Here is a 23,377-nt window from a genome sequence, read left to right as displayed (position 1 = left end):
CAAGAGCAAGGCTCTGACTCAAAAAAAAAAAAAAAAATCCCTATTAAAGATTCCCTACGGCTTCTAAAATAATGTCTATAAACCATGCCTTCTAAACTTGTTTTGAGACAGGATCTCACTCTGTTGCCCAGGCTGGAGTGCAACGGTGCGATCTCGGCTCACGGCAGCCTGAGATTTGCTGGGACCACAGGGACCGGCACAGCCAGCTAACTTTCATTTCCACATTTTGTAGAGGCGAGGCCCTGCTCTGTGGCCCAGGCCAGCCCCAAACTTCCGGCCTTAAGCGACTCTCCGGCCGGAGCCTCCCAAAGTGCTGGGATTACAGGCATGAGCCCCCCTGCCCAGCCCTTAAGCCTGTATGTTGTGCTGAACAAACACTCAGTGCTGCCTATTTCATTTTTTTCTAGATGTTTTGATATCATCCATGTGTTTTTCTACATGTCTTATCTGGAAGTCTGATTTTATGAGGAGGCCAGGACCCTGCCCGGCCCTATCCCCAACACTCAGCTCAGAATCTAAGTTGTCCAGATCTGCAACAGGAAATGACGCAGCCCTAGGTTCCTGCCCAGCACAACTGCACGGGCCATGTTCACACCAGGCTGACCTGGAGCCACGGGCAGACTCAAGGCCGGGGACTGGGTCAGGTGGGGGCTGCCCGGAGGAGGGGTGGCCTTGGCTCAGGGATTGGAGGAGGAGGCCTGGCTTCTGGGGCGTAGGGGTGACCCAGTGCAGAAATCGCTGTGAAATTCAGGACCATCTGGCCAGCCCACAGGCCTGCACTTGGCTATGTACCCCCAGATGTAAACACGTGTCCACAATGAGACGTGTTCAGGAATCTTCCCAGGCCTTTGAGCCTGAGAGCAGGAACTTGGAAGCCACCCAACCATCCATCAATAGGAGCATGAATAAACAAATGAAGGCTGCCTCTAGGGTGCCATGCTGCTCAGAAACCAAGGCCTGGGCTCGGGTGCGCACATAGGGAGGAGGGGCGCTCAACCATGAGATGCTCCTGGGGCCCTCCGAACCCCCTAATCTGAGCCCAAGAGCAGGCAACACCCATCCGAGGGCAAGGTCAGCACCGTGGCCACCTCACTCCACGGCTCCAGATGGCAGCAGCTCCCAGGCTGTGCTCTGCTTTGGTGAAAGCCATTCCACACCTGTGCCTTTTACATTGATGCAATTAAGTTTAAAATTAATTAAAATACAAGAAACGTAAAGTTCAGTCTTTCAGTGGCACCAGCCATGCTTCATGTGTGGCCCCGTGGCTCCCCTGAGTGGGACAGTTAGACAGGGAATGCGCCTGTCGTCAGGGAAGCTATGCCCCGCCAGCCTGGCCGAAGCGTTCTGGGATGCTGGTTACCTGAGTGCTTCACATCAGAATGAATTGAGCCATGACGTAGGGGCTTCCATTTTGCTGTACAAAATACACCTCAATTGGAAGGAATCGCCAGGTCCTTTTGGGTATCGGTGGAGGTGGGTGGAGGGAGAGGGTTCCTCATAGTCACGACCACCTGTCAATGTGTCCACTGGATCCTACCAGTTTGGCCTCCGGACTGGACTCCCAACGTTCAGCGTCCCCAGCACATCCACACCCTGGAGACCTGGCCTCCCTCTTCCTGGCCACCCTCCCTCATGCCTGGCCCCCATCTGAGTGCATAACCTCGCACCAGACCCCATGGGCATCCCCAGCCCCCACCCAAGCCTGTGTTCCTGCAGTCGGTGCCTGCAGAGTGAGCTCCTCGTTCACTCCCTCATTCATTCACTACACACTCACTCACTCCCTCATTCATTCACTACACGCTCACTCACTCTCTCATTCACTACACGCTCGCTCCCTCCCTCATTCATTCACTACAAGCTCCTCCCTCCCTCATTCATTCACTACACGCTCGCTCACTCCCTCATTCATTCACTACACGCTCACTCACTTCCTCATTCATTCACTACATGCTCGCTCCCTCCCTCATTCATTCACTACATGCTCACTCACTCCCTCATTCATTCACTACACGCTCACTCACTCCCTCATTCACTACACGCTCACTCCCTCCCTCATTCATTCACTACACACTCACTCACTCCCTCATTCATTCACTACACGCTCACTCACTCCCTCATTCATTCACTACACGCTCGTTCACTCCCTCATTCGTTCACTACACACTCACTCACTCCCTCATTCATTCACTACACGCTCACTCACTCCCTCATTCACTACACGCTCACTCACTCCCTCATTCATTCACTACACGCTCACTCACTCCCTCATTCATTCACTACACACTCACTCACTCCCTCATTCATTCACTACACGCTCACTCACTCCCTCATTCATTCACTACACGCTCGTTCACTCCCTCATTCGTTCACTACACACTCACTCACTCCCTCATTCATTCACTACACGCTCACTCACTCCCTCATTCACTACACGCTCACTCACTCCCTCATTCATTCACTACACGCTCACTCACTCCCTCATTCATTCACTACACACTCACTCACTCCCTCATTCATTCACTACACGCTCACTCACTCCCTCATTCATTCACTACACGCTCGTTCACTCCCTCATTCGTTCACTACACACTCACTCACTCCCTCATTCATTCACTACACGCTCACTCACTCCCTCATTCACTACATGCTCGCTCCCTCCCTCATTCATTCACTACACGCTCGCTCACTCCCTCATTCATTCACTACACGCTCACTCACTCCCTCATTCATTCACTACACGCTCACTCACTCCCTCATTCGTTCACTACACACTCACTCACTCCCTCATTCATTCACTACACGGTCGTTCCCTCCCTCATTCGTTCACTACACGCTCACTCACTCCCTCATTCATTCACTACACGGTCGTTCCCTCCCTCATTCGTTCACTACACGCTCACTCACTCCCTCATTCATTCACTACACGCTCGTTCCCTCCCTCATTCGTTCACTACACGCTCACTCCCTCATTCATTCACTACACGCTCACTCACTCCCTCATTCATTCACTACACACTCGTTCCCTCCCTCATTCGTTCACTACACGCTCGTTCCCTCCCTCATTCGTTCACTACACGCTCACTCACTCCCTCATTCGTTCACTACACGCTCACTCACTCCCTCATTCATTCACTACACGCTCGTTCCCTCCCTCATTCATTCACTACACGCTCACTCACTCCCTCATTCATTCACTACACGCTCGTTCCCTCCCTCATTCGTTCACTACACGCTCACTCACTCCCTCATTCGTTCACTATACACAGGTGCCCCACCCCAGGTGACCGTGTGCACCCTCTCCACCATGCTGCAGATCCCAGTGCTCCCAGGAAGGCCAGCCCTGATGTAGGCTGGGTTGATGCCCCTGATATAGGTAGCTAGGTGGGCGCTTTTTTTCTCTGTTCCCCTCCCCTATCCTCTCTCTTTCTTTGAATCCTGACCACTGGATGGCTGTCCGGGATCCCTAGGGTATGGTCTGCACTGCCACATGGGGGTGGCAGGAAAGCTCCCTGCCCAGTGGTGTGGTGGCCAGGGTCAGCTGTTTCTGACCTGGACTATGGGAGAGAGGCCTCTGGACAGGAGAAGACAGGTTGAACCAGGCCAGAGAGGTGCCCATAGGGTTTTCAACCCATGCACCTCAGAACGCCCAGGAGCCCCAGCAAAGGGGCCTCGGGTGCCCATGTAGGGTGAGGCTGGGAGACCAACTGTCCGCTTCACCCAGGACTCTTGCAGGGGCTTCCAGGCTGGAGTGCAATGGCGCAATCTTGGCTCCCCGCAACCTTCCTCTCCTGGCTCAAGTGACTCTCCTGCTTCAGCCTCCTGAATAGCTGGGGTTACAGGCATGCACCACCACGCCCAACTATTTCTTGTATTTTTAGTAGCGACAGGATTTAGCCACGTTGGCCAGGCTGGTCTCAAACTCCTGACCTCAGGTGAGCCACCTACCTCAGCCTCCCAAAGTGCTGGGATTACAGGTGTGAGCCACTGCGCCAAGACAAGGGCCTTTTCATTTTTAAGCCAGAGTGAGGTGGTTGCTCCAGGTGAGGTGCCTCCATTCCATGAACCCAGACACTCCCCCTTCACCCATTCTATGGTGTGACTCCACATGGGGTGTTACTTGCAAAACATCCAGCACTCGCCGAGCACGGTGGCTCACGCCTGTAATCCCCGCACTTTGGGAGGCCAAGGTGGGCGGATCATGAGGTCAGGAGTTCGAAACCAGCCTGGCCAACATGGTGAAACCTGTCCCTACTAAAAATACAAAAAATTAGCCAGGTGTGGTGGCGCGTGCCTGTAGTCCCAGCTACTTTGGAGGCTGAGGCAGGAGAATCACTTGAACCCAGGAGGCAGAGGTTGCAGTGAGCCGACATCGTGCCATTGCACTTCCAGCCTGGGCAACAGAGCGAGACTCCATCTCAAGAAAAACCAAAAACAACAACAAAAACACCATCCAGCGCTGGTTCAGGCTGTGCCTGCTGCAGTGCTTGGGACAGAGCAGACTGACGTCAGCATAAAAAGGTGACATGGGTAGATGGAGAATGGAGAGCAGCGGCTGTGAGATAAAGCAGGCAGACCTCGGGGTGAGACGAGGCTTTGATGTCCAAAGGCTGCTCTTTTCCAGATGTTTGAAAATCTTCCTAATGGAATGCTGTAGGGGACAAGCATCTGAGTGTCATGGCTGAGGCCAGGGAGTGTGTCTGAGAAGGGCTGGTTAGGCTCTGGGGTCAGCCTGACTCACAGCTGGGGAAGTGAGCCAAAGGTGTCAGAAAGAAGGAAAGGCCTGGGTAGCTGAATGTCTTGTTTACTTGGAGGCAGGATGAGGAGAGACAAAGGAATGCAGTTGCAGGTCGCTGCTTTCAAAATAGGGACTGCCCGGGGGATGTGGGATGCGGTCACTTCCAAGGCACAGCTCCATGGCTAGACGCTGGATTCACTCTGGGGACTGCCACTCTGCCCACCCCCAGAACAGCATGACCAGCATGGTGCCGGGGCTACCTCAGCTCACAGGTTTGGGGTTCAGAGGGGTGGCCTTGTCCCCGGTCTCTAGGGAAAGCAGAGAGGGAGACTCCCAAGTCTGAAGCCTCCGTCCTCAGGGCGCTGAGTCAGCCAGCCAGCTCTGTCCCCCTCTCACCCTTCTCCTGGGCCAGCCCTCACCTACCACCTTCCTGAATGTGGCCAGGGTGCAGGTGGCCAGCTGCCAGCCCAGAGGCGGCTCCAGTATCCCTGGCCTCTGCCAACCCTGATGCGACCCTTCCCTGGACCGGCCCTTGTGGACCTGGGGTCGGGTGGGTTCTCCTGCCTCCTGTGGACTAGAGGGCCTCTCCAGTTCCTTGAGAGATTTCTGAGAGATTTCTCCTTCTGACAGCACCAGGCCGCCAGAAGGGCTGGGCCACACAGAGCCTGCCTGAGGAGGCTGGCAAGCTGGCAGGTACCAGGGAGCAGCGCAGGGGAGGCCCACTGGCTGCCAGATTTCGCCTGGGCCTTGAAGAGTCAGCTGGGTCATTAAAAAAAAAAATCAAATGTAAGGCTGGGCACGGTGGCTCATGCCTGTGATCTCAGCACTTTGCAAGGCTGAGGCAGGTGGATTGCTTGAGGCCAGGAGTTCACGACCAACCTGGGTAACATAGCAAGACTCCATCTCTACAAAAGACACAAGAGTTAGCTGGGTGGGGTGGCGCATGCCTGTAGTCCCAGCTGCTCGGGAGGCTGAGGCGGGAGGATCACTTGAGCCCAGGAAGTCAAGGCTACAGTGAGCTGTGATTAAGCCAGACTGGGTGACAGAGCGAGACCCGGTCTCTAAAAACACAAGAAAGAAAACCTAAACACTTAAACCACCGCACATGCACTATCCCCACCTCAACCTCGAAAAGTTCCTAGGAACCAAGTTTTTGACCCAAGGAGAATGCAGATAACCGGAATCCATCCATGCTTGGGAAACCCCGACCTGTAACTTCCTCCTCCTCCCACACCCTGTGAGCCAGGCTTGCCTGGGGCAAGGGACAGACAGGCCTGTCTCAGGGTCTCGCCAGGGCCTAGTCACTGCAGCAAGTCGGGGACGGGCTTTGCAAACGGCGAGTGAACGGGATACCCAGTCCTCCTCCTCAGGGTCGTGTGTTCCCAGGGTCCCGTTCTCAGGATGCATCAAATGCGACAAAACCTGGGCTCCCGGATCTGACTTTGGAACGTGAAAAGGACATTCACGCTCACACTGGGGAGGTGGGTCTGCTTAGCCGGTGTCGTGCCGCAGTGCTGCTCTCTAGCTTTGTATTTTTTGTAGAGCTGGGGTCCTGCAGAACCGGGAACCGGCAGACCCTGCCTCTCCCTTCCCTGCTCACACTGGCTTTTCCTGACCACCTCTGAATTCCAACACCTAAGCTCCTCAGACCCAGAGAAGGGGAAGGATCTAAGGGCCAGACCACCACCTTGGGCATCCTGCTGTGTAAGCTCCAGGGACCTGGCCACCACCGTCTCCATCAGCCCATCACCATGGCCTTTATTATTTGTAAACTTTTATTAAAATTATAATATTTTAATTTGTAAAATAAATTATTTTAACTTATAAAAATTATAACATTTAAATTAAAATTTTAATACTTTTTTTTTGAGACCGAGTCTTGCTCTGTTGCCCAGGCTGGAGTGCAGTGGCGTGATCTCTGCTCACTGCAACCTCCATCTCCTGGGTTCAAGCAATTCTCCTGCCTCAGCCTCTGGAGTAGCTGAGATTACAGGTGTCAGCCACCATGCCCGGCTAACTTTTTATGTTTTTGGTAGAAATGGGGTTTCACTGTGTTGGCCATGCTGGTCTTGAACTCCTGACCTCATGATCTGCCAGTCTTGGCCTCCCAAAGTGCTGGGATTACAGGCGTAAGCCACCATGCCCGGCCTTAATTTAGTTTTTCAGACATGAGGTCTTGCTCTGTGGCCCAGGCTGAGGGCTCACTGCAGCCTAGACTTCCCGGACTCAAGGGATCCTCCCATCTTAGCCTCAGCCTCCCAAGCAACTGGAACCACAGGCGAGTACCATGATGCCAGACTAATTTTTGTATTTTTTATAGAGATGGGGTCTTGCTATGCTGCCCAGGTTGGTCTTGAGCTCCTGGGCTCAAGCCATCCTCCCACCTCAGCTTCCAAAATGCTGAGATTGCAGGTGTGAGCCTCCGATCCCGGCCACCATGGTCTTTAGTGAGCTCGCCCCTCCTCTTCCCTCCTGGGGCCTCCCCACCTTTCCAGCGCTCTTGTCTCTGGAAGGAAGCCCTGCTGAAGCCGGTCACCTCTCCTTCTACCACCCAGCACAGCTCCTCTCACTGCCACCACCCAGCCCCTTACCTGCCTCCACCTCCTGGGTGGAGCTCACTGGTGCCCTGCCCACAGGCTCTGTTATGTGGCTCCCCGAAACCCACATGACCTGGAGAGGTGGCACTGGGACTTTCCAGAGCAGGAAGCCGAGGCTCAGGGAATGGAGCTTTGCCATGGTCACTGGCTAACACAGCAGAACAGGGCTGGCATGTCGGCCTCCCTAAGAGCCTACAATGGCATTCAAGTGTGTTCATGTAGTTTGGACGTGTGTCTCCTCCATGTTGAAATGCGAACCCCAGTGTTGGAGGTGGGGCCTGGTAGACCCCACCCATTTAGGTCTCAGAGGTGGATCCTCTGCTAATGGCCTGGGCCCTCCCTGTGGTAATGAGGGACTTCTCCCTCTGAGTTGGTGCAAGAGCTGGTTGTTAGAAGGAACCTAGCACCCTCCGCCACTCCCTCTGCCTCGTGTGACAAACGTACCCCCCCCCATTGCCTTCCACCATGAGGCCTCAGCAGAAGCAGATGCTGGTAGATGCTGGTGCCATGCGTGCACAGCCTGCAGAACCGTGAGCCAATGAAACCTCTTTTCTTTATAGATTATCCAGTCTCAGGCATTCCTTTATAGCAACGTCGAATAGACTAATACGTGTATGAAGCCCCATTTATAAACGAGTCAGAGATAAATGGCACCAGTCACACAGAGCCTGGGCAGCCTCCTTGTAGCTGAGGACACAGGACATCACAGGGCCTCCTGTCCGCAATGCAGCCCCTTTTCCACCCAAGGAGGCCACCCAGGGGGATGAGGGTGTAACCCTAACTGTTGCACCTGCAGCTTTGGGACTCTCAGAGCCTCAGTTTCCCCAGCTGTACTGGGCAGTCGTGGATTAGATCAGGGTCCTCCCAGGATGGCACCCTGGAGCATGAGTGCCATGGGGAATGTGTGCTGGGTTCACTGCTGGCCTCAGGGGGCTTCCACTCATGGTGGAAGGGAGGGGTGGGTAGGTTTGTCACATGTGGTAGAGGGAGCAGCGGAGGGTGCCAGGCTCCTCCTAACAACCAGCTCTTGCGTGAACTCAGCAAGTGCCGCCTCTGGCTTAGACATTCTAAGGCTGATGGGGAAACTTCTATGGCTTCCTTCCCCCTGTCTGTCTTCACGGGGACTCTGAGCGTCCTGGGGGGCTCCGTTGAGCCCAGTCTCCAGGGAGTCAGCCTTGCTGATATTTACCCTGCAAGGTCAGGGACCTACCTCCACCCTCTAGTCAGAAGGGTCCTCAAAAGAGCAAGGTCTAGCAGATGCTTGAAGTACGTGTGGGGGACAGAAAGGCACAACATCCGGTGCCCAGAAAGGGACGGGCGAGGCCAGACCCTGAGCCCTGGCTGACAGTCCGTGGCTCCTGTCTGCTCATGGGTGACCTTTGCCCTGACGGGTGCCTTGAGGCAAGCATGGCCCCCGCTGGCAGTCAGGGCCAGGGGCTCCCACTCTGGCTTCTCGTGAATTCTCCCATCTCCACCCTGACCTCTCCCACGCTTTGCAGGCGCGCAAACAAGTGTCCGGTCAGGGACGAAGGTCCTCGCTGAGGGTCATTCACACAAGGAACCACAGGTGAGCACTGGGGTGGGGGTGATCTCATCATCCGTCATTCCCCGCTCACTTCCTGTCATCAATCTGGGTCACAGGGAGGTCCAGGCCTTGCCTCTGGGTGGTGGGAACAGCAGGGGCAGGAAGGCTGGGCTCTGTCCCCCGGGAGAGGCTGAGTCCGGCCCGCCCTCCCCGCCCCCATGCCTTGTACCCTGAGCCTGTGATTCACCGGATGAGGGATTTATTCCCTCTTCCCTCACTGCCAACACCACGGTGTCCCAGGAAGAGTCCATGTTTCCCACGTCCAGCTGCCACCCAGCTGAGTGGCTGGAATCCTAACTACCCAACTGGATGGGACGCCAGATATCCCTCCAGCCATACAAAATCAGTGTCCCCAGGGAACTTGCCCCTGCTCCTGGATATCTCCTGCCTCTCCCACTCTGTCCCCTCTCCCTGGAATCCCAGCTCTGGAAGGAAGGGCAGGGCTGAGCTAGCAGACCACAAGCTCCGGCACCACGGGGGCCTGGGGGATGCACACGTGTGATCATCCAGAAGGCCCCAGAAATGGAGATGAGGCTTAGTGAGTTTTCAAAACCAGAACACAAAGTGTGGCTATCCTTAGAAAAACAAAAAGTTGGTAAGATCACAGACTCATCTTTCCTTCCAGATTTCCACTAAAGCTGTCTGCTTGTTTTTCCTAATAATGCTTTGTTTTGAAAGGCTGTCATCTTGCACTCAGAACACACACTAATGCAGTTTTGCAGAATGGCCCCAGTCTCTAGACCCACGGCTCACGCCTGTGGCCGGAGTCACAGCAGCCCGCAAGCACTAATCGTTTTCCTTCCCCACTCCCTCGCTTCTGTTGAAAGGCCGGGCAGCTCGCCAGGGATACGGCCGTGACATGCAGGGGAGGAAGGAGGCTGGCCCAGGACCACAAGGCGGGCGGCAGGCCAGCCCAGCCTGGGCCACGCTGGCCTCTCCGGCTGGGTTTGGTCCCACATGCAATTTCCCGTCTTGTGTGGTGGCACTGGAGGTGCTACCTAAACCCCGTGGATGGAGGCGCAGGGCAAAGCAAGGGGCTGTGGCCACGGCCCCTTCTCGCAGGCACATAGCGATGGGGGTCCTGAGTGCCCACCAGATCCGGCCTCCACTGTTCCCGCGCAAGTCCTTCTGAGGCTGGCAGGCTCTTAGGTTTCTCAAGTCCAGGCCTGGTGTCTTTCAGCAGTAAAATTTAGCAAACGCAGAGCACCCAGGCCCCAAGGGCACGCCTCTGTGCTTGCAGGTCTGCTGGGGGTGTGGGGACCTCACAGTGACACTCCACGCAGGTGTGTGGAGAGGAGGCCTGGGAGGTGGACATGGGCTCCAGCCCGGGCCCCGTCACTCGCTCGTCTGTTTGCTATTTCGCTCTCCCCCAACCTGGGCCTCAGTTTTCCCATCTGTCAAATGGGGTAAGGGGCCCCTCTCCTACCTGAAGCTCTGAGACAGGAGGGGAGCAGTGCGTCGAACAGGAGTGCCGCTCCCAGGCCCTGTTGCTCTGCTGGATGTCACCTCAGCCTCCTCCTGACCTGAGAGTGGCCCAGCGCATCCAACTTGCCAGCCTGACAGGGCCGCCCCTCCAAGATGCGATTTGTGCCCTGAGTCCAGCTGGCTGCCTCCTGGGACCCCTCTGGCTGCGGCACAGCCGAAATGCTGGAGAGTGTGGAGGACCAGGGCAGGGGGTGTCTCTGCCACGGAGGGTCCTCCTTGGGCAGGTGGGCTTCCCCTCTGCTGCGGCCACTGGAGCAAACATCCTGTTCCCAAGCCTTGTCTTTCTAAGATCAGACTGGCTCCATGGGTGGGGGTTAGGCTTCCACCCTCAGACCGGAGGCTCAGGGGGTTTGCCTGTCGGTGGACAACCTCCCAGCTGCCCAGGGCTGCGACTGCCCGAGGGTGCCCACCCGCCCGGGAGATGCCCAGGGCTCTGGTTTCTCCTCACACCCAGTGGTGGGACTGCAGCTGCCTGGAGACCACTCTTGGCAGCTCGAGTACCTTGTGAGCTGGGGCGGGGTTCCCGGGACCTCAGGCTCCAAGGTCCCTCCCGGGTGTCTGTGCCCCTTCCCAGTCCAGGCTGCCTGGCCCTGCCTGGAGCCCTCCCAGCCGGCACCTCCTCCTGCCGCCGGCCCAGCTGGGATTACTGACACATACTTTGAGCGAGTCCCAGCAGGCGCAGCGGCTCCTGTGCCCGCGGCCACGCACTTGCCAGTTTCCCTGGGCGGCAGCGGCACGTTTTGCTGGGGAAGGAATGTGGAAGCAGCAACGTGAGAGACACCTCCAGGGCGTCACCTGGGGAAGCCAGGAGGGAGGCCGAGGCAGAGACCGTGTGCCCCTCACCGGCCTCAGGGCTGTAACCCAGTGAGTGGTGGGGTGGGGGACTGCCCAGCATTCAAGTGCACAGCCTGGACCACGGAGCAAGACCCCATCTCAACAAAAAATAGAAACATTGGGCAGGCCTGGTGGCGTGAGCCTGTGACCTCAGCTACTCACAATGCCAAGTCAGGAGGATTGCTTGAGCCCAGGAGGTGGAGACCAGCCTGGGCGAGATGGCGAAACCTGTACCTAAAAACACCAAATTAGCTGGGCATGGTGGTGTGCGCCTGTGCTCCCAGCTACTTGGGAGGCTGAGGTGAGAGGATCGATTGAGCCCATGAGGGTGGAGGCTGTGGTGAGCCAAGATCACATCACTGCACTCCAGCCTGGGTGACAGAGCGAGAGCCTGTCTGTCTGTGGGGCCTTCCCTTCAGCCTCGGTGGCTGCAGCTCAGCACCTCCCAGGCACCGCTCCAGGCACTGGCTCTCATTCCTAGTGGGCTTCTCCAGTCCAGAGCCAGAACCAGCCTCCTTGGCACCTGCAGCCTCTGCCCCAGTCCATCCCTTGAGCCAGAGTCTAATCCTCCTTCCCCAACCAACAGCCTTCAGAGACATGACGCGGTCTTCTGAGCAGAAACAGCAGCCCAGACAGCCCTTCAACTGCTCTTAAAGGGGACAAGTTAGAAGTCTCACGTTTGGTTCAAAACTCCAATGGGCAAGGGCTGCAGGGGGTGGTACACAGGGAGAGCCCCCCCTGCCCCCATCACTCCAGGTGTGGCTTCAGGCTGGCTTTCTCAGAATAGAGACTCAACAGAGGGATGTTGCTGGTTTGTTTTTAAATTTCCATTATTATAAAAATCCACAGAAATAACTGGAGCACTGTCAAACCACTACAAGGTCACCAAATCCTTTTAAAATTCCCATTTCTGTTCCGATTTCTTCATGGACAGGTGACCAAGCGTTCACATTAAGCCCTCCTTGAGTAGCCCCAGCGGGGTCCCTGGAGGGAGCTGGCCGTCTTGGGAGGGTTGCTGGACACCATGGCTTCCCTCCCCGAGAGCCGCTGGTGGCCACAAGGGACCCGGGGGAAGAAGCAGCCCCCAGCGGTCACCACCCCTAAGATTGGGCTCTATGACTGTATGTGCTTATCCCCCACAGAGGATTCCAGGAGGCCTATGCCAAGCAAATGCCCTTAGAACAAGCCCCGGGGGTTGGAGGGGCAGCCAGCCTCAAGGGCCCAAGCCAGCCAGTGCCTGTGATGTGAGCTCCAGGCAGAAGGAGCTTTGTGCTCCGCTCAGAAAGGTGCTGTGGGTCCCTGCAGTGGCTACAGACCCTGGCGGTCATGCAGGGCTGATGTCTGGCTGCAGACAGTTGACGTGTGGCCACTCCTGGTCATTACCCTCAGGAGGGGTTTGTGTAGGCAGCTCTGAGGGGCAATGCCGCCCCCAGGTACCTGAGCCCACAGCTCTAGAAGGGCTGGCCTGGTGGCTCCACTCAGCTCATTTCATGAGTTTTATTTGCTAATGACTGCTGTCCTCAGGGCCAGAGGCACAGAGACAGAGAGGCAGAGACACAAGAGACAGAGATGAAAAGAGATACAGTGACAGAGACAGGCAGGGAGAGAGGGACAAAGAGTGACAAAGGCAGAGACAGATACAGAGAGCTAGAGATACAGACGGGCAGACAGAGACAAGGAAGAGAGAGAGATGGACAGGGAGAGACTGAGACACAAAGGTATACAGATGAGACGGAGACAGAGACAGAGACAGAGACAGGCAAGAGAGAAGCAGAGACAGAGACACAGACAGGTGAAAGGGAAGGGAGAAGGAAGAAGGGACGAGGCCAGGCCTGGGTAGGAGCGCATGTCTCACGCTAGCGTGGAGGCAGAGTGGCTCTGAGAGTGGCACCCATCCCTCCTGTCACAAGGCCCTTCCCATCTGAGCTTCGGGGTACCCTGGGCCATGTCCCTGCCCTGTCCAACTGGCCCCTCTCAGTCCCTGAAACAGCCGTGCTGCAGCCTCCTGCCCGCCCGCTGCACACCTCTGCCTGCCCCATCATTCTAGCCAGGTTCCTTCCCTCTCTACACCCCGCCTCCCAGCTCCTGCCCCACCCCACCCCAGCCGCTCTTCACCTGCCCCGCGTTCCACTCAGGCTGTCTCCCACTGCAGTGAGGCCCACCCGGACTGAGGACACCGGCCAGGCTCCTGGTCGGGGGTGCAGACGCCTCTGAGCAGGGTTTCCAGGAGTGCCGGCCCTCCAGCCCATGAAGGGGTGGGAGAAGGGGCTGAGCCCTGTGCCCAGGTTGTTTGCACCCCTGAGCGTGCAGGGGAGTGGGGGCCTGAAAGGGCGTACATGCTCTGCCAAGGACTGTGTGAGAGACCCAATAAAAATGGGGGCCACAATGTGTTTTACAAGCTTGAGGCCCAGAGGGACGTGAGGGGACCCTGCAGGGAGCATGAGCCAGGCTGTGGAGCAGGCCAGGGGCAGGGAAAAGGCTGGGCACGGCTCACACTGTGCCTCCCTGGGACGTCTGGGTGGTCATCTGCAGGCGGCTCAGGAGCCCACCGTGCAGCAGGAGCTGGTGAGGCCCGGCAGAGGGAAGGGCCTGAGAGGGAGACCGGGCGTAGGTGAGGAACAGAGCTTGCTGTGCTCGGCCAGGTGGCGGCGGTAGCCATGTCCAGGCCTGGCAGCAACTCCAGGTGGCTGGGAGGGTGTGGGTCCCAGGGGAGAGAGTGTGGCCACCACTGAGAACGGAATTGGGAGGGGGCCGTGGCGGGACTGCCACAGCCCAGTCTGGTGATGGCCGCGGGGGGACTTGAAAGATAAACAACATCCAGTCCCCAGCCCCAAAGCTTGGACCCTCAGGAGGCGGTGGCAGGAGGCACAGGCAGACCTCTAGGGTCCTGGTGGAGTCCCTGGGGAGATAACAAGATGCCATTAACCCAGACACGGGAAGAAGGAGGGAGAGGTGCTGGGAGCACAATGGAGGGCGGGCGACGGGGATTATCCTCAGATGGGGTTGTGGTCTTGCAGCTCAACTGCCCTGTCTTCTGTCCACGTGGGCTCTTCTGTGAATTCTGGTTCCCGAGAACTCAGCTTGGAAGGGGCGTGCAGGGAAGCGGGGCCACTTCGTCCCTGCCGTCTGTGGCCTAATGGGACGCAGATGGTCAGGTGCCCAGGCCTGTCTGGTCCCCTGCCTGGCTCTTCTCTGTTGCTGGACCAGCTCAGAAGGAACTCTCCGGGATGTCTGCACAGCTCTGGGCCATTCAGTCTCAGGCCAGGCCCACCTCTCTGCATTTCAGACCCACTGGGCCTTGGGACCACTGGCATCTGCTGCGTGGTGTAAGATACCTCTGGGCCACCAGCCCTGGGGAGGCAGGTGGCCCTTCACACTCTAGCAGGGCTACTGGCCACCCCTGCAACACCTTTGCCTCTCCCTCTGCCGACTTCGAAAGCCTAATTACCCTGATTTGGGATGTTTCCTGGTTTGTTTCTCCAGGTGAGGAGATTCTCCTTCACTTTCACTTTTGTGTTCGGGGATGGTGGAGCCCCCGGAGAAGCGAAGGGGCCAGTGGTGCCTGTTCGGGAGGGGCTGGGGGCGCAGGTTAGAGAGAGGCCCCCACCCTAGCCGGCTCTGCTGCACTGGGGCTCACCAGCAGTCCACCTGGCAGGGGCCAAGTTCCCCCTCCTCCCCGGTGATGCTTAATCTGGGGTGGATGTGAGGAGGCAGGAGAAAGGAGACACTGTGCTGGGTAGAAGATGCAGAGGAAGAGAGAGAAGCTTCCCGCTATTAAACTGCAGGCCCTCAGCAGCAGGGGTCCTGTAGCGCTGGGTCCTGTGAGTCTCCCTGCTGGGGTGCCTGTGTACTACTCAGGCTCCCCCCTCCCTCCGGGGAAGGCATGTCCTTGCTCCCGCCCCAGAGCCTGCCTGGGGGCAGAGAGGGGATCAAGAAGGGGGCAGTCTCGTCCCCAGGGAGCCAGCAACCCTGAAGAAGATGCTGCTTCTCAGGAAGTAGAGAATCCCCAAGTGTGAGAACCCTACTGAGAACAAAGTGGGGGTGGGGACAGGGGAGGGGTCCTCACCACCCACCCCCGTCAGTGTCAGGTGGGGTTCCAGGCCCCCCTTCCCTGTGTGGCCAAAGGGCTGTCCTGGTCTCTTGATGGGAGGGCGGAGAGAGTCCAGGGACTTCACTTCTCTGCTCCTCCTGGCTCCCCTGAAGAATGTCTGACTGTCCCGAGGGTGTCTCAGAGTGCGTTCGGGGCGGAACACAGGGGGCCCGGGTGAAAGCGAGGTGTACTTGGGTATGAGGTGGGTGGGGACGGAGGCTAGAAACCCTCGGGGCCGACAAGACAAGGATCCTAGGGCGCGGGGTTGACAGGAGGCTGGTGACATTGATGGGAAGGGCGCGGGGGCGAAGGCGCTTCCTTTTGCGCTCAGGAACGCGGCGGCGAGTTCTAATTAGAAGCCTGGTGCGTGAGGCGGCCCTCGGGGCTCTCTCAGGGGACTCGCTGCCCTGGCCCCCTGCGGCCGTCTGGACGCCTGTCAGTATCCCTGCGCCCCAAGGCGCGCCTGGAGCCTGGAGCTCAGGTGGGCCACCGAGCGCCGCAGGTGTTGCACGGGAAACGGGCACGCGGAAGTCAGGGCGCGCGGGGGTAGGGGGGGGTCCCTGAAGCGCGTTCCCATGGCCTCTTCCAGGCCCTTCGGCCGCCTAGGGCTGCCCCTTCCCCGCCCGGCTGCTCCTGGCCCGGCGCCCCTACCGCGGGAGCCCCCGCTCCTGAACCATCTCGAAGAGAAAAATTATTATCGGATTAGATGTACCTCAGCTCGCTGGGTCTCCCCCCTTCCCCTCGGCATAATTATTATAATTCCAGGCTGCCGTCGGAGAAGGATGGGGGAGTGTGCATGCTTGTGGAGAGGCGTCTCTCCAACTGTGGGTCCTACAGCGCTGCGCCTGGCCCCGCGTGTCCACAGTCCTCCCACTTGTGTTCCTCAATCTTGGGTATCTCAGAGCGCCCTTAATTCGGAACTGGGGTGACCCTTGCTTGGTGAGGGCTCTGAGGGATCACAAGCACTTAGGAAAGTGTGGCCCCCGTTTCCCTTTCCACAGGATGTGTGCGGTGGAGGCTGGAGGCCTGGGAGAGACCTTTGGGGACCCTTCCTTTGATTTGTCTGCACTTCCATCGCCCGGCTGGGGAGGGTCTCACGGAACGCGCCTTTTCCGGCGTGGAGGGCGCAGCCCAGAGCTTTCTGATTGAGGGTCCTGGAGTCCCTCACACCCGGCGCTGAGCTTCCCCTTACCTCTCTCTCCAGCAGCCCCTCCTTGCCAGGCGGACCCAGGCGGAGGGCTGGCAGAGAGGGGCCCCCAGTGCGCCCCGCCGCCGGCTCTGCGCCACTCCCCGCCGGGTCCCAGCTTTCTTTACGTAACCACGCGGCTCCGAGCTGTTCAGTCTTGTCTCACCGACTTTGTTTTAAAACGTGTGTGTGTTTGTGTGTAAGATACGGTTTTTGAGGAACGTCTCCAGCGAATTCCCTCTCTCTGGCCCTCTTTCCTCGCCTGTCCCCTGGCCTCGGCGACCGCGCGTGCCGACCTTCTTTCTGCCTCTCCCCAGCCCACTGCTCGCCCCGTCCGACGCCAGGGGCAGCTGGGACCTTCTCCGAAATCGCCCCCACCCCCGCCCGGGAATCACTGTCTGCGGAAGCCCCGCCACCCACGCGTCCCAGCCTGGCCTGAACAGGTCCAACGTGGCCGTCCAGGAAAACCAACCGCGAGCGGCCGACACGCCGGGCGGGAGCAGGAGGGCGCGGGCTCGGGCCACCGCCGGGTCCCTGCCCGAGAGGCGGTCTGCTGCGGGCGCGGCGCACGGGGGCAGGGGCGAACGCGAGGAGCCTCACTCACCACCAGATCGGGTAGCTGCCCAGAACCTGCTTCAGGCTGCAGAGAAGTAAGAAGTATCCGAGCGGGGCCATCGCCGCGCGGGAGGGCGCGGAGGGCCTGGAGTCCGCCCCGAGAGCGTGAGCGCCGGGGCGGGCCGGGCCCTGGGAGCTGGCGCGGCGGCGTCGCTGGGGCCTCCTGCGGCCGCGGGTGCGCGGGTGTGCGCGGGCTCCGAGGGCGGCGCTGCGCCAGGTGGGCCGGCGGCCGGGCTGCGGGCCGAGGCCCGGGGCGGCGCGGGGCGGCGGGGGCGGGGCAGCGCCGCGGGGGGCGCCCGCCGGGGCCGGGGCCCGGGCGGGGCGGGCCGGGGCGGGCGGGGCCCTGGGAACCCGAGCGGCGGCGGCGGCGGCGGCGGCCCCCTCCCGTGGCTGTGGGTGCGGGGGTGCCCAAGGGCGTGCGGGTGTGCGGGCGCCCAGGTGTGCGCGTGGCGCTGGGGCGCGCCAGATGGCCAGGCGGCCGGCCCGGGGCTGCGCGGTCCGCAGGCGCCCTCCTGGAGCTCCCGGGCCGCGCCCCTCAGGACTCTGGGGCCGCGTACTCGGTTTCCAGCCCCGCGCGCCCTGCGCTCACCGTGGGACACGCAGTCCTCCTCCCGCCCCTGGTCTATGGCGACCTGCGTCTGTTGGCCTGGAGGTGGCTGGGCTAAGGCTCCCTTCATCCGTCACCCTGCCCGGGCGCAGCGTTGGGGCGCGAGCCAGCGTTTGTCGGGTGCACGTCCTTTGGCCCCGTCTGCCTGAGGACCGACTCCTTCTTCCCCTGAGACCAGGCTGCCCGCGCGTGCGGCGGACAGAGAGAGGCCGGAAGGGGTGCAGCCTGCAGTGGGGAGAGCCGCCGGGTGGACCTCCAAGGTGCAGCCACGCGCCTCTGAGTCACAGTTGGGGGCGAGTGGGACTGTGTGGCACAGGGATTGACCCCTCCATTTTTCTCCCCCTCCCTACACCAGGGAAGCCCCTGGCGCTCTGGGTCTGTGGGGAAGCGCAGCGCTGCCCCGGGTTCTGGGAGCACCGACCTCCAGGTGTTCCCGGGCTACGCAGCCTGTTCAGCCAGAGGGATTTCTGATTATCGAGGTTCGCTGGAGGAGTCTGCTGACAGAGGGGAGACCAGAGCGGGAAAGTGACTTGCCCAAGGTCACCAGCGACCAGCCCACTCTACAGCTCCCAGTCATTTGCATATCCCTGTGCAGCCCAGGGAGGTTGTAATTTGCGGAGGGGAAGTGTCCCCAGTCTCCCCCCGGGGCACCTGATAACAGGGGTGGTGAGAGGCACTCTCCCACCGCGGCTGGTCCTCCCGCAGTCACTCTGTGACCTAATCTCAGCAGGAATCTTGGTTGCCGCGTAGGTATTGAGGGAGGAGGCTCCAGGAGCTTCTGAGAGCTAGGAGCAGCCCCGCGCTCGTCAGTGCTGTGTTCTCTGGGGATCCTGCACTGCCCAGCCCGTGGGCCAGGCCTCGAGCGCGGCTGCAGTGTGTGTTGCGGGAGGGAGGTGCGTGGAGAGGCAGGGAGGATATGGGGCTGCTTCTGTGCAGCTTCTCAGGGCCGGGGTGGCTGAGATGTCTGTCCTCAGCTGTGTCACTGGCTGGGGGACCAAGGCAGGCACTTTCCACGGTGTGCCCCACTCACAGCTGGTTCTGCATCTGCAGAGGGAGCCTGTGATCCTGGGGACACCGGCCTGGGGGGTCACCTGGTGACTATGTCAGGGGTCCCTTCCTGAATTCAGAATGACAGCCGTTCTCTCTGAAGAAAAGTTCCTTTTGCTCCTCACTGCCTGGGGAATCCAGTTCCCTCTACGCATGCCCAGCCGCCTACCCCCTTCTCCGAGGTACTGCAGGCCCCTACCCTCTGAGGGAAGGAGGGAAGAGCTCTGGAATGAAGCCGCGGTGGGGGCGGGAGGGGAGGGGAGGGAGCGTGTTTGTGCTCCTCTGGACCTTGCCTTGCAGCAAAAATCCCACCCAATTATGGCATTACTGGGGGAAACCTGGGCTGCGGGTGGGGTGGGTGCCCCAGCGCAGCCTGAGGCACGCAGACTCTTGCCACCCCCACCTCCCCAGCAATGGGGCTCTGGGATTAGAGCCTTGGTGATGGGGAGCCCCCCAGAGGATGGCAGCTCTGCACACACAAAGGACCACCTGAGGATGGGCACGGCCGTGCCCACAGGCAGGATGGGCCTCCGTGACCCGGCGACTGAGCGCAGCCTGCTCCGTCCTGCTCTCCTGCCCCTTGGCTTGCCAAGCCCCTCCTCCTGGCTGCTTTCTTCTCCCCCATCAGGCCCCGTCCTCTGCCCGTGCCACCTGGTAGTTGGCACACTGAGAGCCAGCCGCTTCCCAGGCTGCAGAAGATGAAGGGAGGGGCAGTGGCCGAGGCCCTAGGCAGAGGCTCTCGGGCGAGTGCTCCTGTTTCTGAAGACTCGGCCTCAGCAAGGTGCCTCAGGGTACCGGGAGCCGGGGCAGGCTGCGTGGAGGAGCGAGTGGGGGCTTCCGGGGCCAGCTCGCGGCACCTGCCTGCACCAGGCGGGGCTCCTTCCCCTGGGAGCCTCCTGGGAGCCTCCGCTCCTGAGCAGCCAAGTCAGTGGGGCTGGGCTGGGTGGGGTGGAGAGCAGAGCGGTGAGCAAGGGTGTGACCCCAGCTGGGTGGCAGGGGCCTGAGGGGCTGCCCTGAGTGTCTTCGAGGCTCGGGTGGTGCTGGGACAGCACCTCTGGTCCCTTGCTTGGGGTGCAGCAGAAGGTGAGGGGCCTCCCTGGAAGCGCCCTCTGCTGGCTCCTAACGGGAGCTGTCCCTGACCAGCCTGCGAGGTCTGAGTCCCACCTGAGCACTGACCCTGGGACTGGGAGGGCGCTGGTGTCCGGGGGCATGCCGACTGGGTGCTGAGACTCGGCCCTGTCTCCACAGACTTCCCTGTTGGCCGGGACACAGACCCGCATTCCGACAGGCGGGTCGGGGAGGTGGCTGAGACCCTACAAGCCGACATCAGAAAGGGCCATGGTCCTGAGAGAGGGGTGGTGTGAGAAGGCCAGACAGCCGGGCAGGTCTGGAGCTGAGCCCTGAGCCGCCAGCCACGCGTTTGATGAAGCAAAACTCCCCATGTATGGATGGTGCCGGAGGGAACTTTTCGGGCCCACTGGAGGGCCCAGGGAGGTGCTCCTTCCAGAACAGTCCTTCTGGGGAGAGAGGTGCTGCCCACCCCAGGAGCTCTGGAAGACCCCTGCTTGGGTGGGATGAGCCAGGAGGGAAGGCGCCTGTGCTGGGCAGGTTGTGTGAGGTAGCGAGTTCCCTGTCTCAGCGGCGGTGAATCCCTGTTATGGGTGGGGCAAGGCAGGATTTCAGCCACTCACTGGTTATCTTTTGCTTCCTTCATTTTCCTCCTTTGAGAAAAAAGAAGTGGGGAAAAGCAGGGAAGGGGTTTGGGCAGAAAGAGAGTTCCAGGCTCTGGGGGCTATCTGGCTGAGGGACCCCAGAAGGAACTGCAGCCGGACGGGGTAGTGGTCTAGGGTCAGAAGACAGTGTCCTCCACACTCACCCTCGGCTCCACTGGAAGTTGGTCCCTTCTAGAAGCTTCCCGGACCCTTCTTGTGGGGGTCACTCTTTAAACGCCTCTTCCACGAGGAGTGGGTTCTTGAGGTCAAAACTTTCAATGGGCCAGGTGCAGTGGCGCACACCTGTGATCCCAGCGCTTTGGGAGGCTGAGATGGGAGGATCACCTGGGCCGAGGAGTTGAAGGCTGCAGCGAGCTGTGATTGCAGGTCACCTGCCCCCTGTGGGAGGCTGTGTGTGGGGTCTGTGTATCTGCAGCTTTGGGTTCCTGCTGTGCGTTTATCTGGACAGGGCTCCCTGGGGCCCCTGCCCAGGGCAGGTCCAGCCTGCAGAGGTTGTTGCTCTGCCCCTGTGCTGTGCACACCAGTTGCGGGGGCTTCCCGGTTTCCCCCTCACAGTGGCACACCCCTGCGCTGCTTGTCTCCCTGAGCGCCTCCCAGCAGCCCAATCTAATTACCTGTCTGCTTCTTACCATTGGCTGTATCTATCTTTCTTAGCCTGCCATTATATTTATACTTTAAAAGCCTCTTCTCTCCAGCCCAGATCTCTTATCAAATTTCCACTTTCCCTCAGTTCTCTGGAAGGTTCTTTTTTGTTTGTTTGTTTTTTTGAGACAGGGTCTCACTCTGTCACCCAGGCTGGAGTGCAGTGGTGCAATCATAGCTCACTGCAGTTTCTAACCCCTGGGCTCAAGGCATCCTCCTGTCTTGGCCTCCCAAAGTGTGGGGTTACAGGGGTGAGCCCCTGCTCCCAGCCTCCAAAAGGCCCTTATGGTAAACATGGGTTGTCGGATGAGATGATTTCTTGAAGGCTCCTGGAGCCGAGCGATGACAGTGACTACCATGCGCACTGTACCCAGTGCTGCACCAAGCACTGTCTGGTCAGACGGAAGCAAATTTCACCTTGTTCGGGGAGTGGAAACGCTCAGTAAGGCTGAGTGAGGAGGCACAGCTGCCCGGGCCTCCCAGAGGCAGCACAGTGGGGCCAGGCTCTCTCTGAGGCTCAGGGAGGCTTAGTGAGGAGGCACAGCTGACCAGACCTCCCGGAGGCAGCACAGCGGGGCTGGGCTCTCTCTGAGGCTCACCATGTGTAGAATATGTGTTTCTCTCCAAGACTGGAAGACAATGATTGCAAGACTCCAACTCAGAAGGCCATCCCTTCCTTGCTCCAGGGTGGAAGATCGAGCCAGGATGGGAGACGTACTTGGGAGTCCTTGTGGACAATGAGGTCGCAAGCTGGTCCTCATGAGCTTGTCTCTCTGAGCTGCCCTGTGGGATGAGGTCCAGCAGCCAGGCTCCCTGGAGTGCATACGCAGGGGCTTGGGGAACCTCTGAGATAAAGTTCAGTCTGTTCCAAGACATCACTCTCTTCCCAGGTGTCACCCCTTCAACTACCCGCCTGAGAGCTCCATTTTGACCCTTCTCCAGATCCCACCTGATGAAAGCAACTGCAGCCTTAGGTCAGCCCCTCCTTCGACAGAAGGACCGGTCTCAAGGCAAGTGGAAGGGGCAATGGGCCCTCAGGCCCCACCCTGGTCTCCGGGGTCCCAGCCTCCCTGGACCGCTTTCCTTTCAGGAATGTCTGTGGACTCAGAGCCCTTCACACGCTGCGCCGTGGATGCCACCTTTGAGAAGCATGACCCACAATGTTGCGTGAACATCCCTTACCACACCGAGCCGTGTGTGTTCTCACAGGCAGCTCCTGTAATCCATGGAAGTCAGCTCTGGGATCCAGCAGGCATGTCTTTCTCACTTGACACCCCCAGCCATCCACCACCCTTAGGGCATGATGTAGGAGACATCTCATTCTCATTGCAAGGTGACTTCTCCTTGCAGGTGGCCTGGTGATGTGTGGGGAATTGTGGACCTCCCCATGGGGAAGAGATGATGGAATCCGGGAATCGTCGAAGCTCTTTGGCCTCTCCCTTTGGCCATGGGGTAAATCCTGGCTGATCCCATGAAATGGCAGTGAAATGCTGGAATCGCCCAAACACAGAATCATAGGGCAGAGGAACTGAGTCAGTCGAGGCAGGAGGATGCCTTGAGCCCAGAGGTTAGAAACTACAAAAAATCATAAGATCTTGGAATCTTACGATTCTCCAAGCACAGACCCATAGATGGAGAATCTTAGAACCATAAGAAAATCAAATTTGGTGATTAAAAAAAGTCACAGCGGGCCCGATAGGTCGCTCACACCTGTAATTCTAGTGCTTTGGGAGGCAGAGGCCAACAGGTCTCTCGAACCCAGGAGTTTGAGACCAGCCTGGGCAACATAGTAAGACACCATCTCTATAAAAAATTAGCTGAGTATGGTGGCATGCACCTGCAGTCTCAGCTACTCAGGAGGCTGAGGTGGGAGGATACGTTGAGGTCACAAGTTTGAGGCTGCAGTGAGCTATTACTGTGCCACCAAACTCCAGCCTGGGTGACTGATTGAGACCATGTCTCAAAAAAAAAAAAAAAAAAAAATCACAGTATCATGGAGTTCTGGAATCCTACAGATTAATTGTCCAGAATCCTGGCTCCCAGGCCAACCTTGTTTTCCTGTGAAATGAGGGCATTAGACTCCCCAGACTTTCCTGTGGGAAGAGTTGCTGTTGCTGCCACAGCGGCTCTTAGGGGCCAGTTGGCGGCTGCCTGCTGGAGTTCGGCTTCTGGGCCAATACTGCCACCAAGTGGAGATGCCAGAGGAGGGCGGCACTGGAGG

General features: G+C 59.0%; 1 protein-coding gene and 1 long non-coding RNA gene across 2 annotated transcripts in view; one reads left to right on the top strand and one right to left on the bottom strand.

Annotated features, from left to right (window-relative positions):
- The window catches only part of WNT3A (Wnt family member 3A), a 55,132-nt gene extending 37,814 nt beyond the window's left edge, over positions 1-17,318 (bottom strand). Inside the window, exon 1 of the mRNA XM_008985662.5 lies at positions 17,117-17,318. Within this exon, the coding sequence (XP_008983910.1) occupies positions 17,117-17,187 (71 nt within the window). The 5' untranslated portion in view covers positions 17,188-17,318. The remainder of the gene's footprint in view (positions 1-17,116) is intronic.
- Positions 17,319-19,071: 1,753 nt separating this feature from the next.
- LOC144580336 (uncharacterized) lies at positions 19,072-22,852 on the top strand. The gene is made up of 2 exons (XR_013529640.1): positions 19,072-22,130; positions 22,247-22,852. It is a non-coding gene; the product is annotated as an uncharacterized LOC144580336 (long non-coding RNA).
- The last annotated feature ends 525 nt before the right edge of the window (positions 22,853-23,377 follow it).

This window comes from Callithrix jacchus, chromosome 19, assembly GCF_049354715.1.
Source record: "Callithrix jacchus isolate 240 chromosome 19, calJac240_pri, whole genome shotgun sequence".
Classification (NCBI taxonomy): domain Eukaryota; kingdom Metazoa; phylum Chordata; class Mammalia; order Primates; family Cebidae; genus Callithrix; species Callithrix jacchus.
The sequence above is the reverse complement of the archived record's forward strand: the minus strand, read 5'-3'. Positions and strand labels throughout refer to the sequence as shown.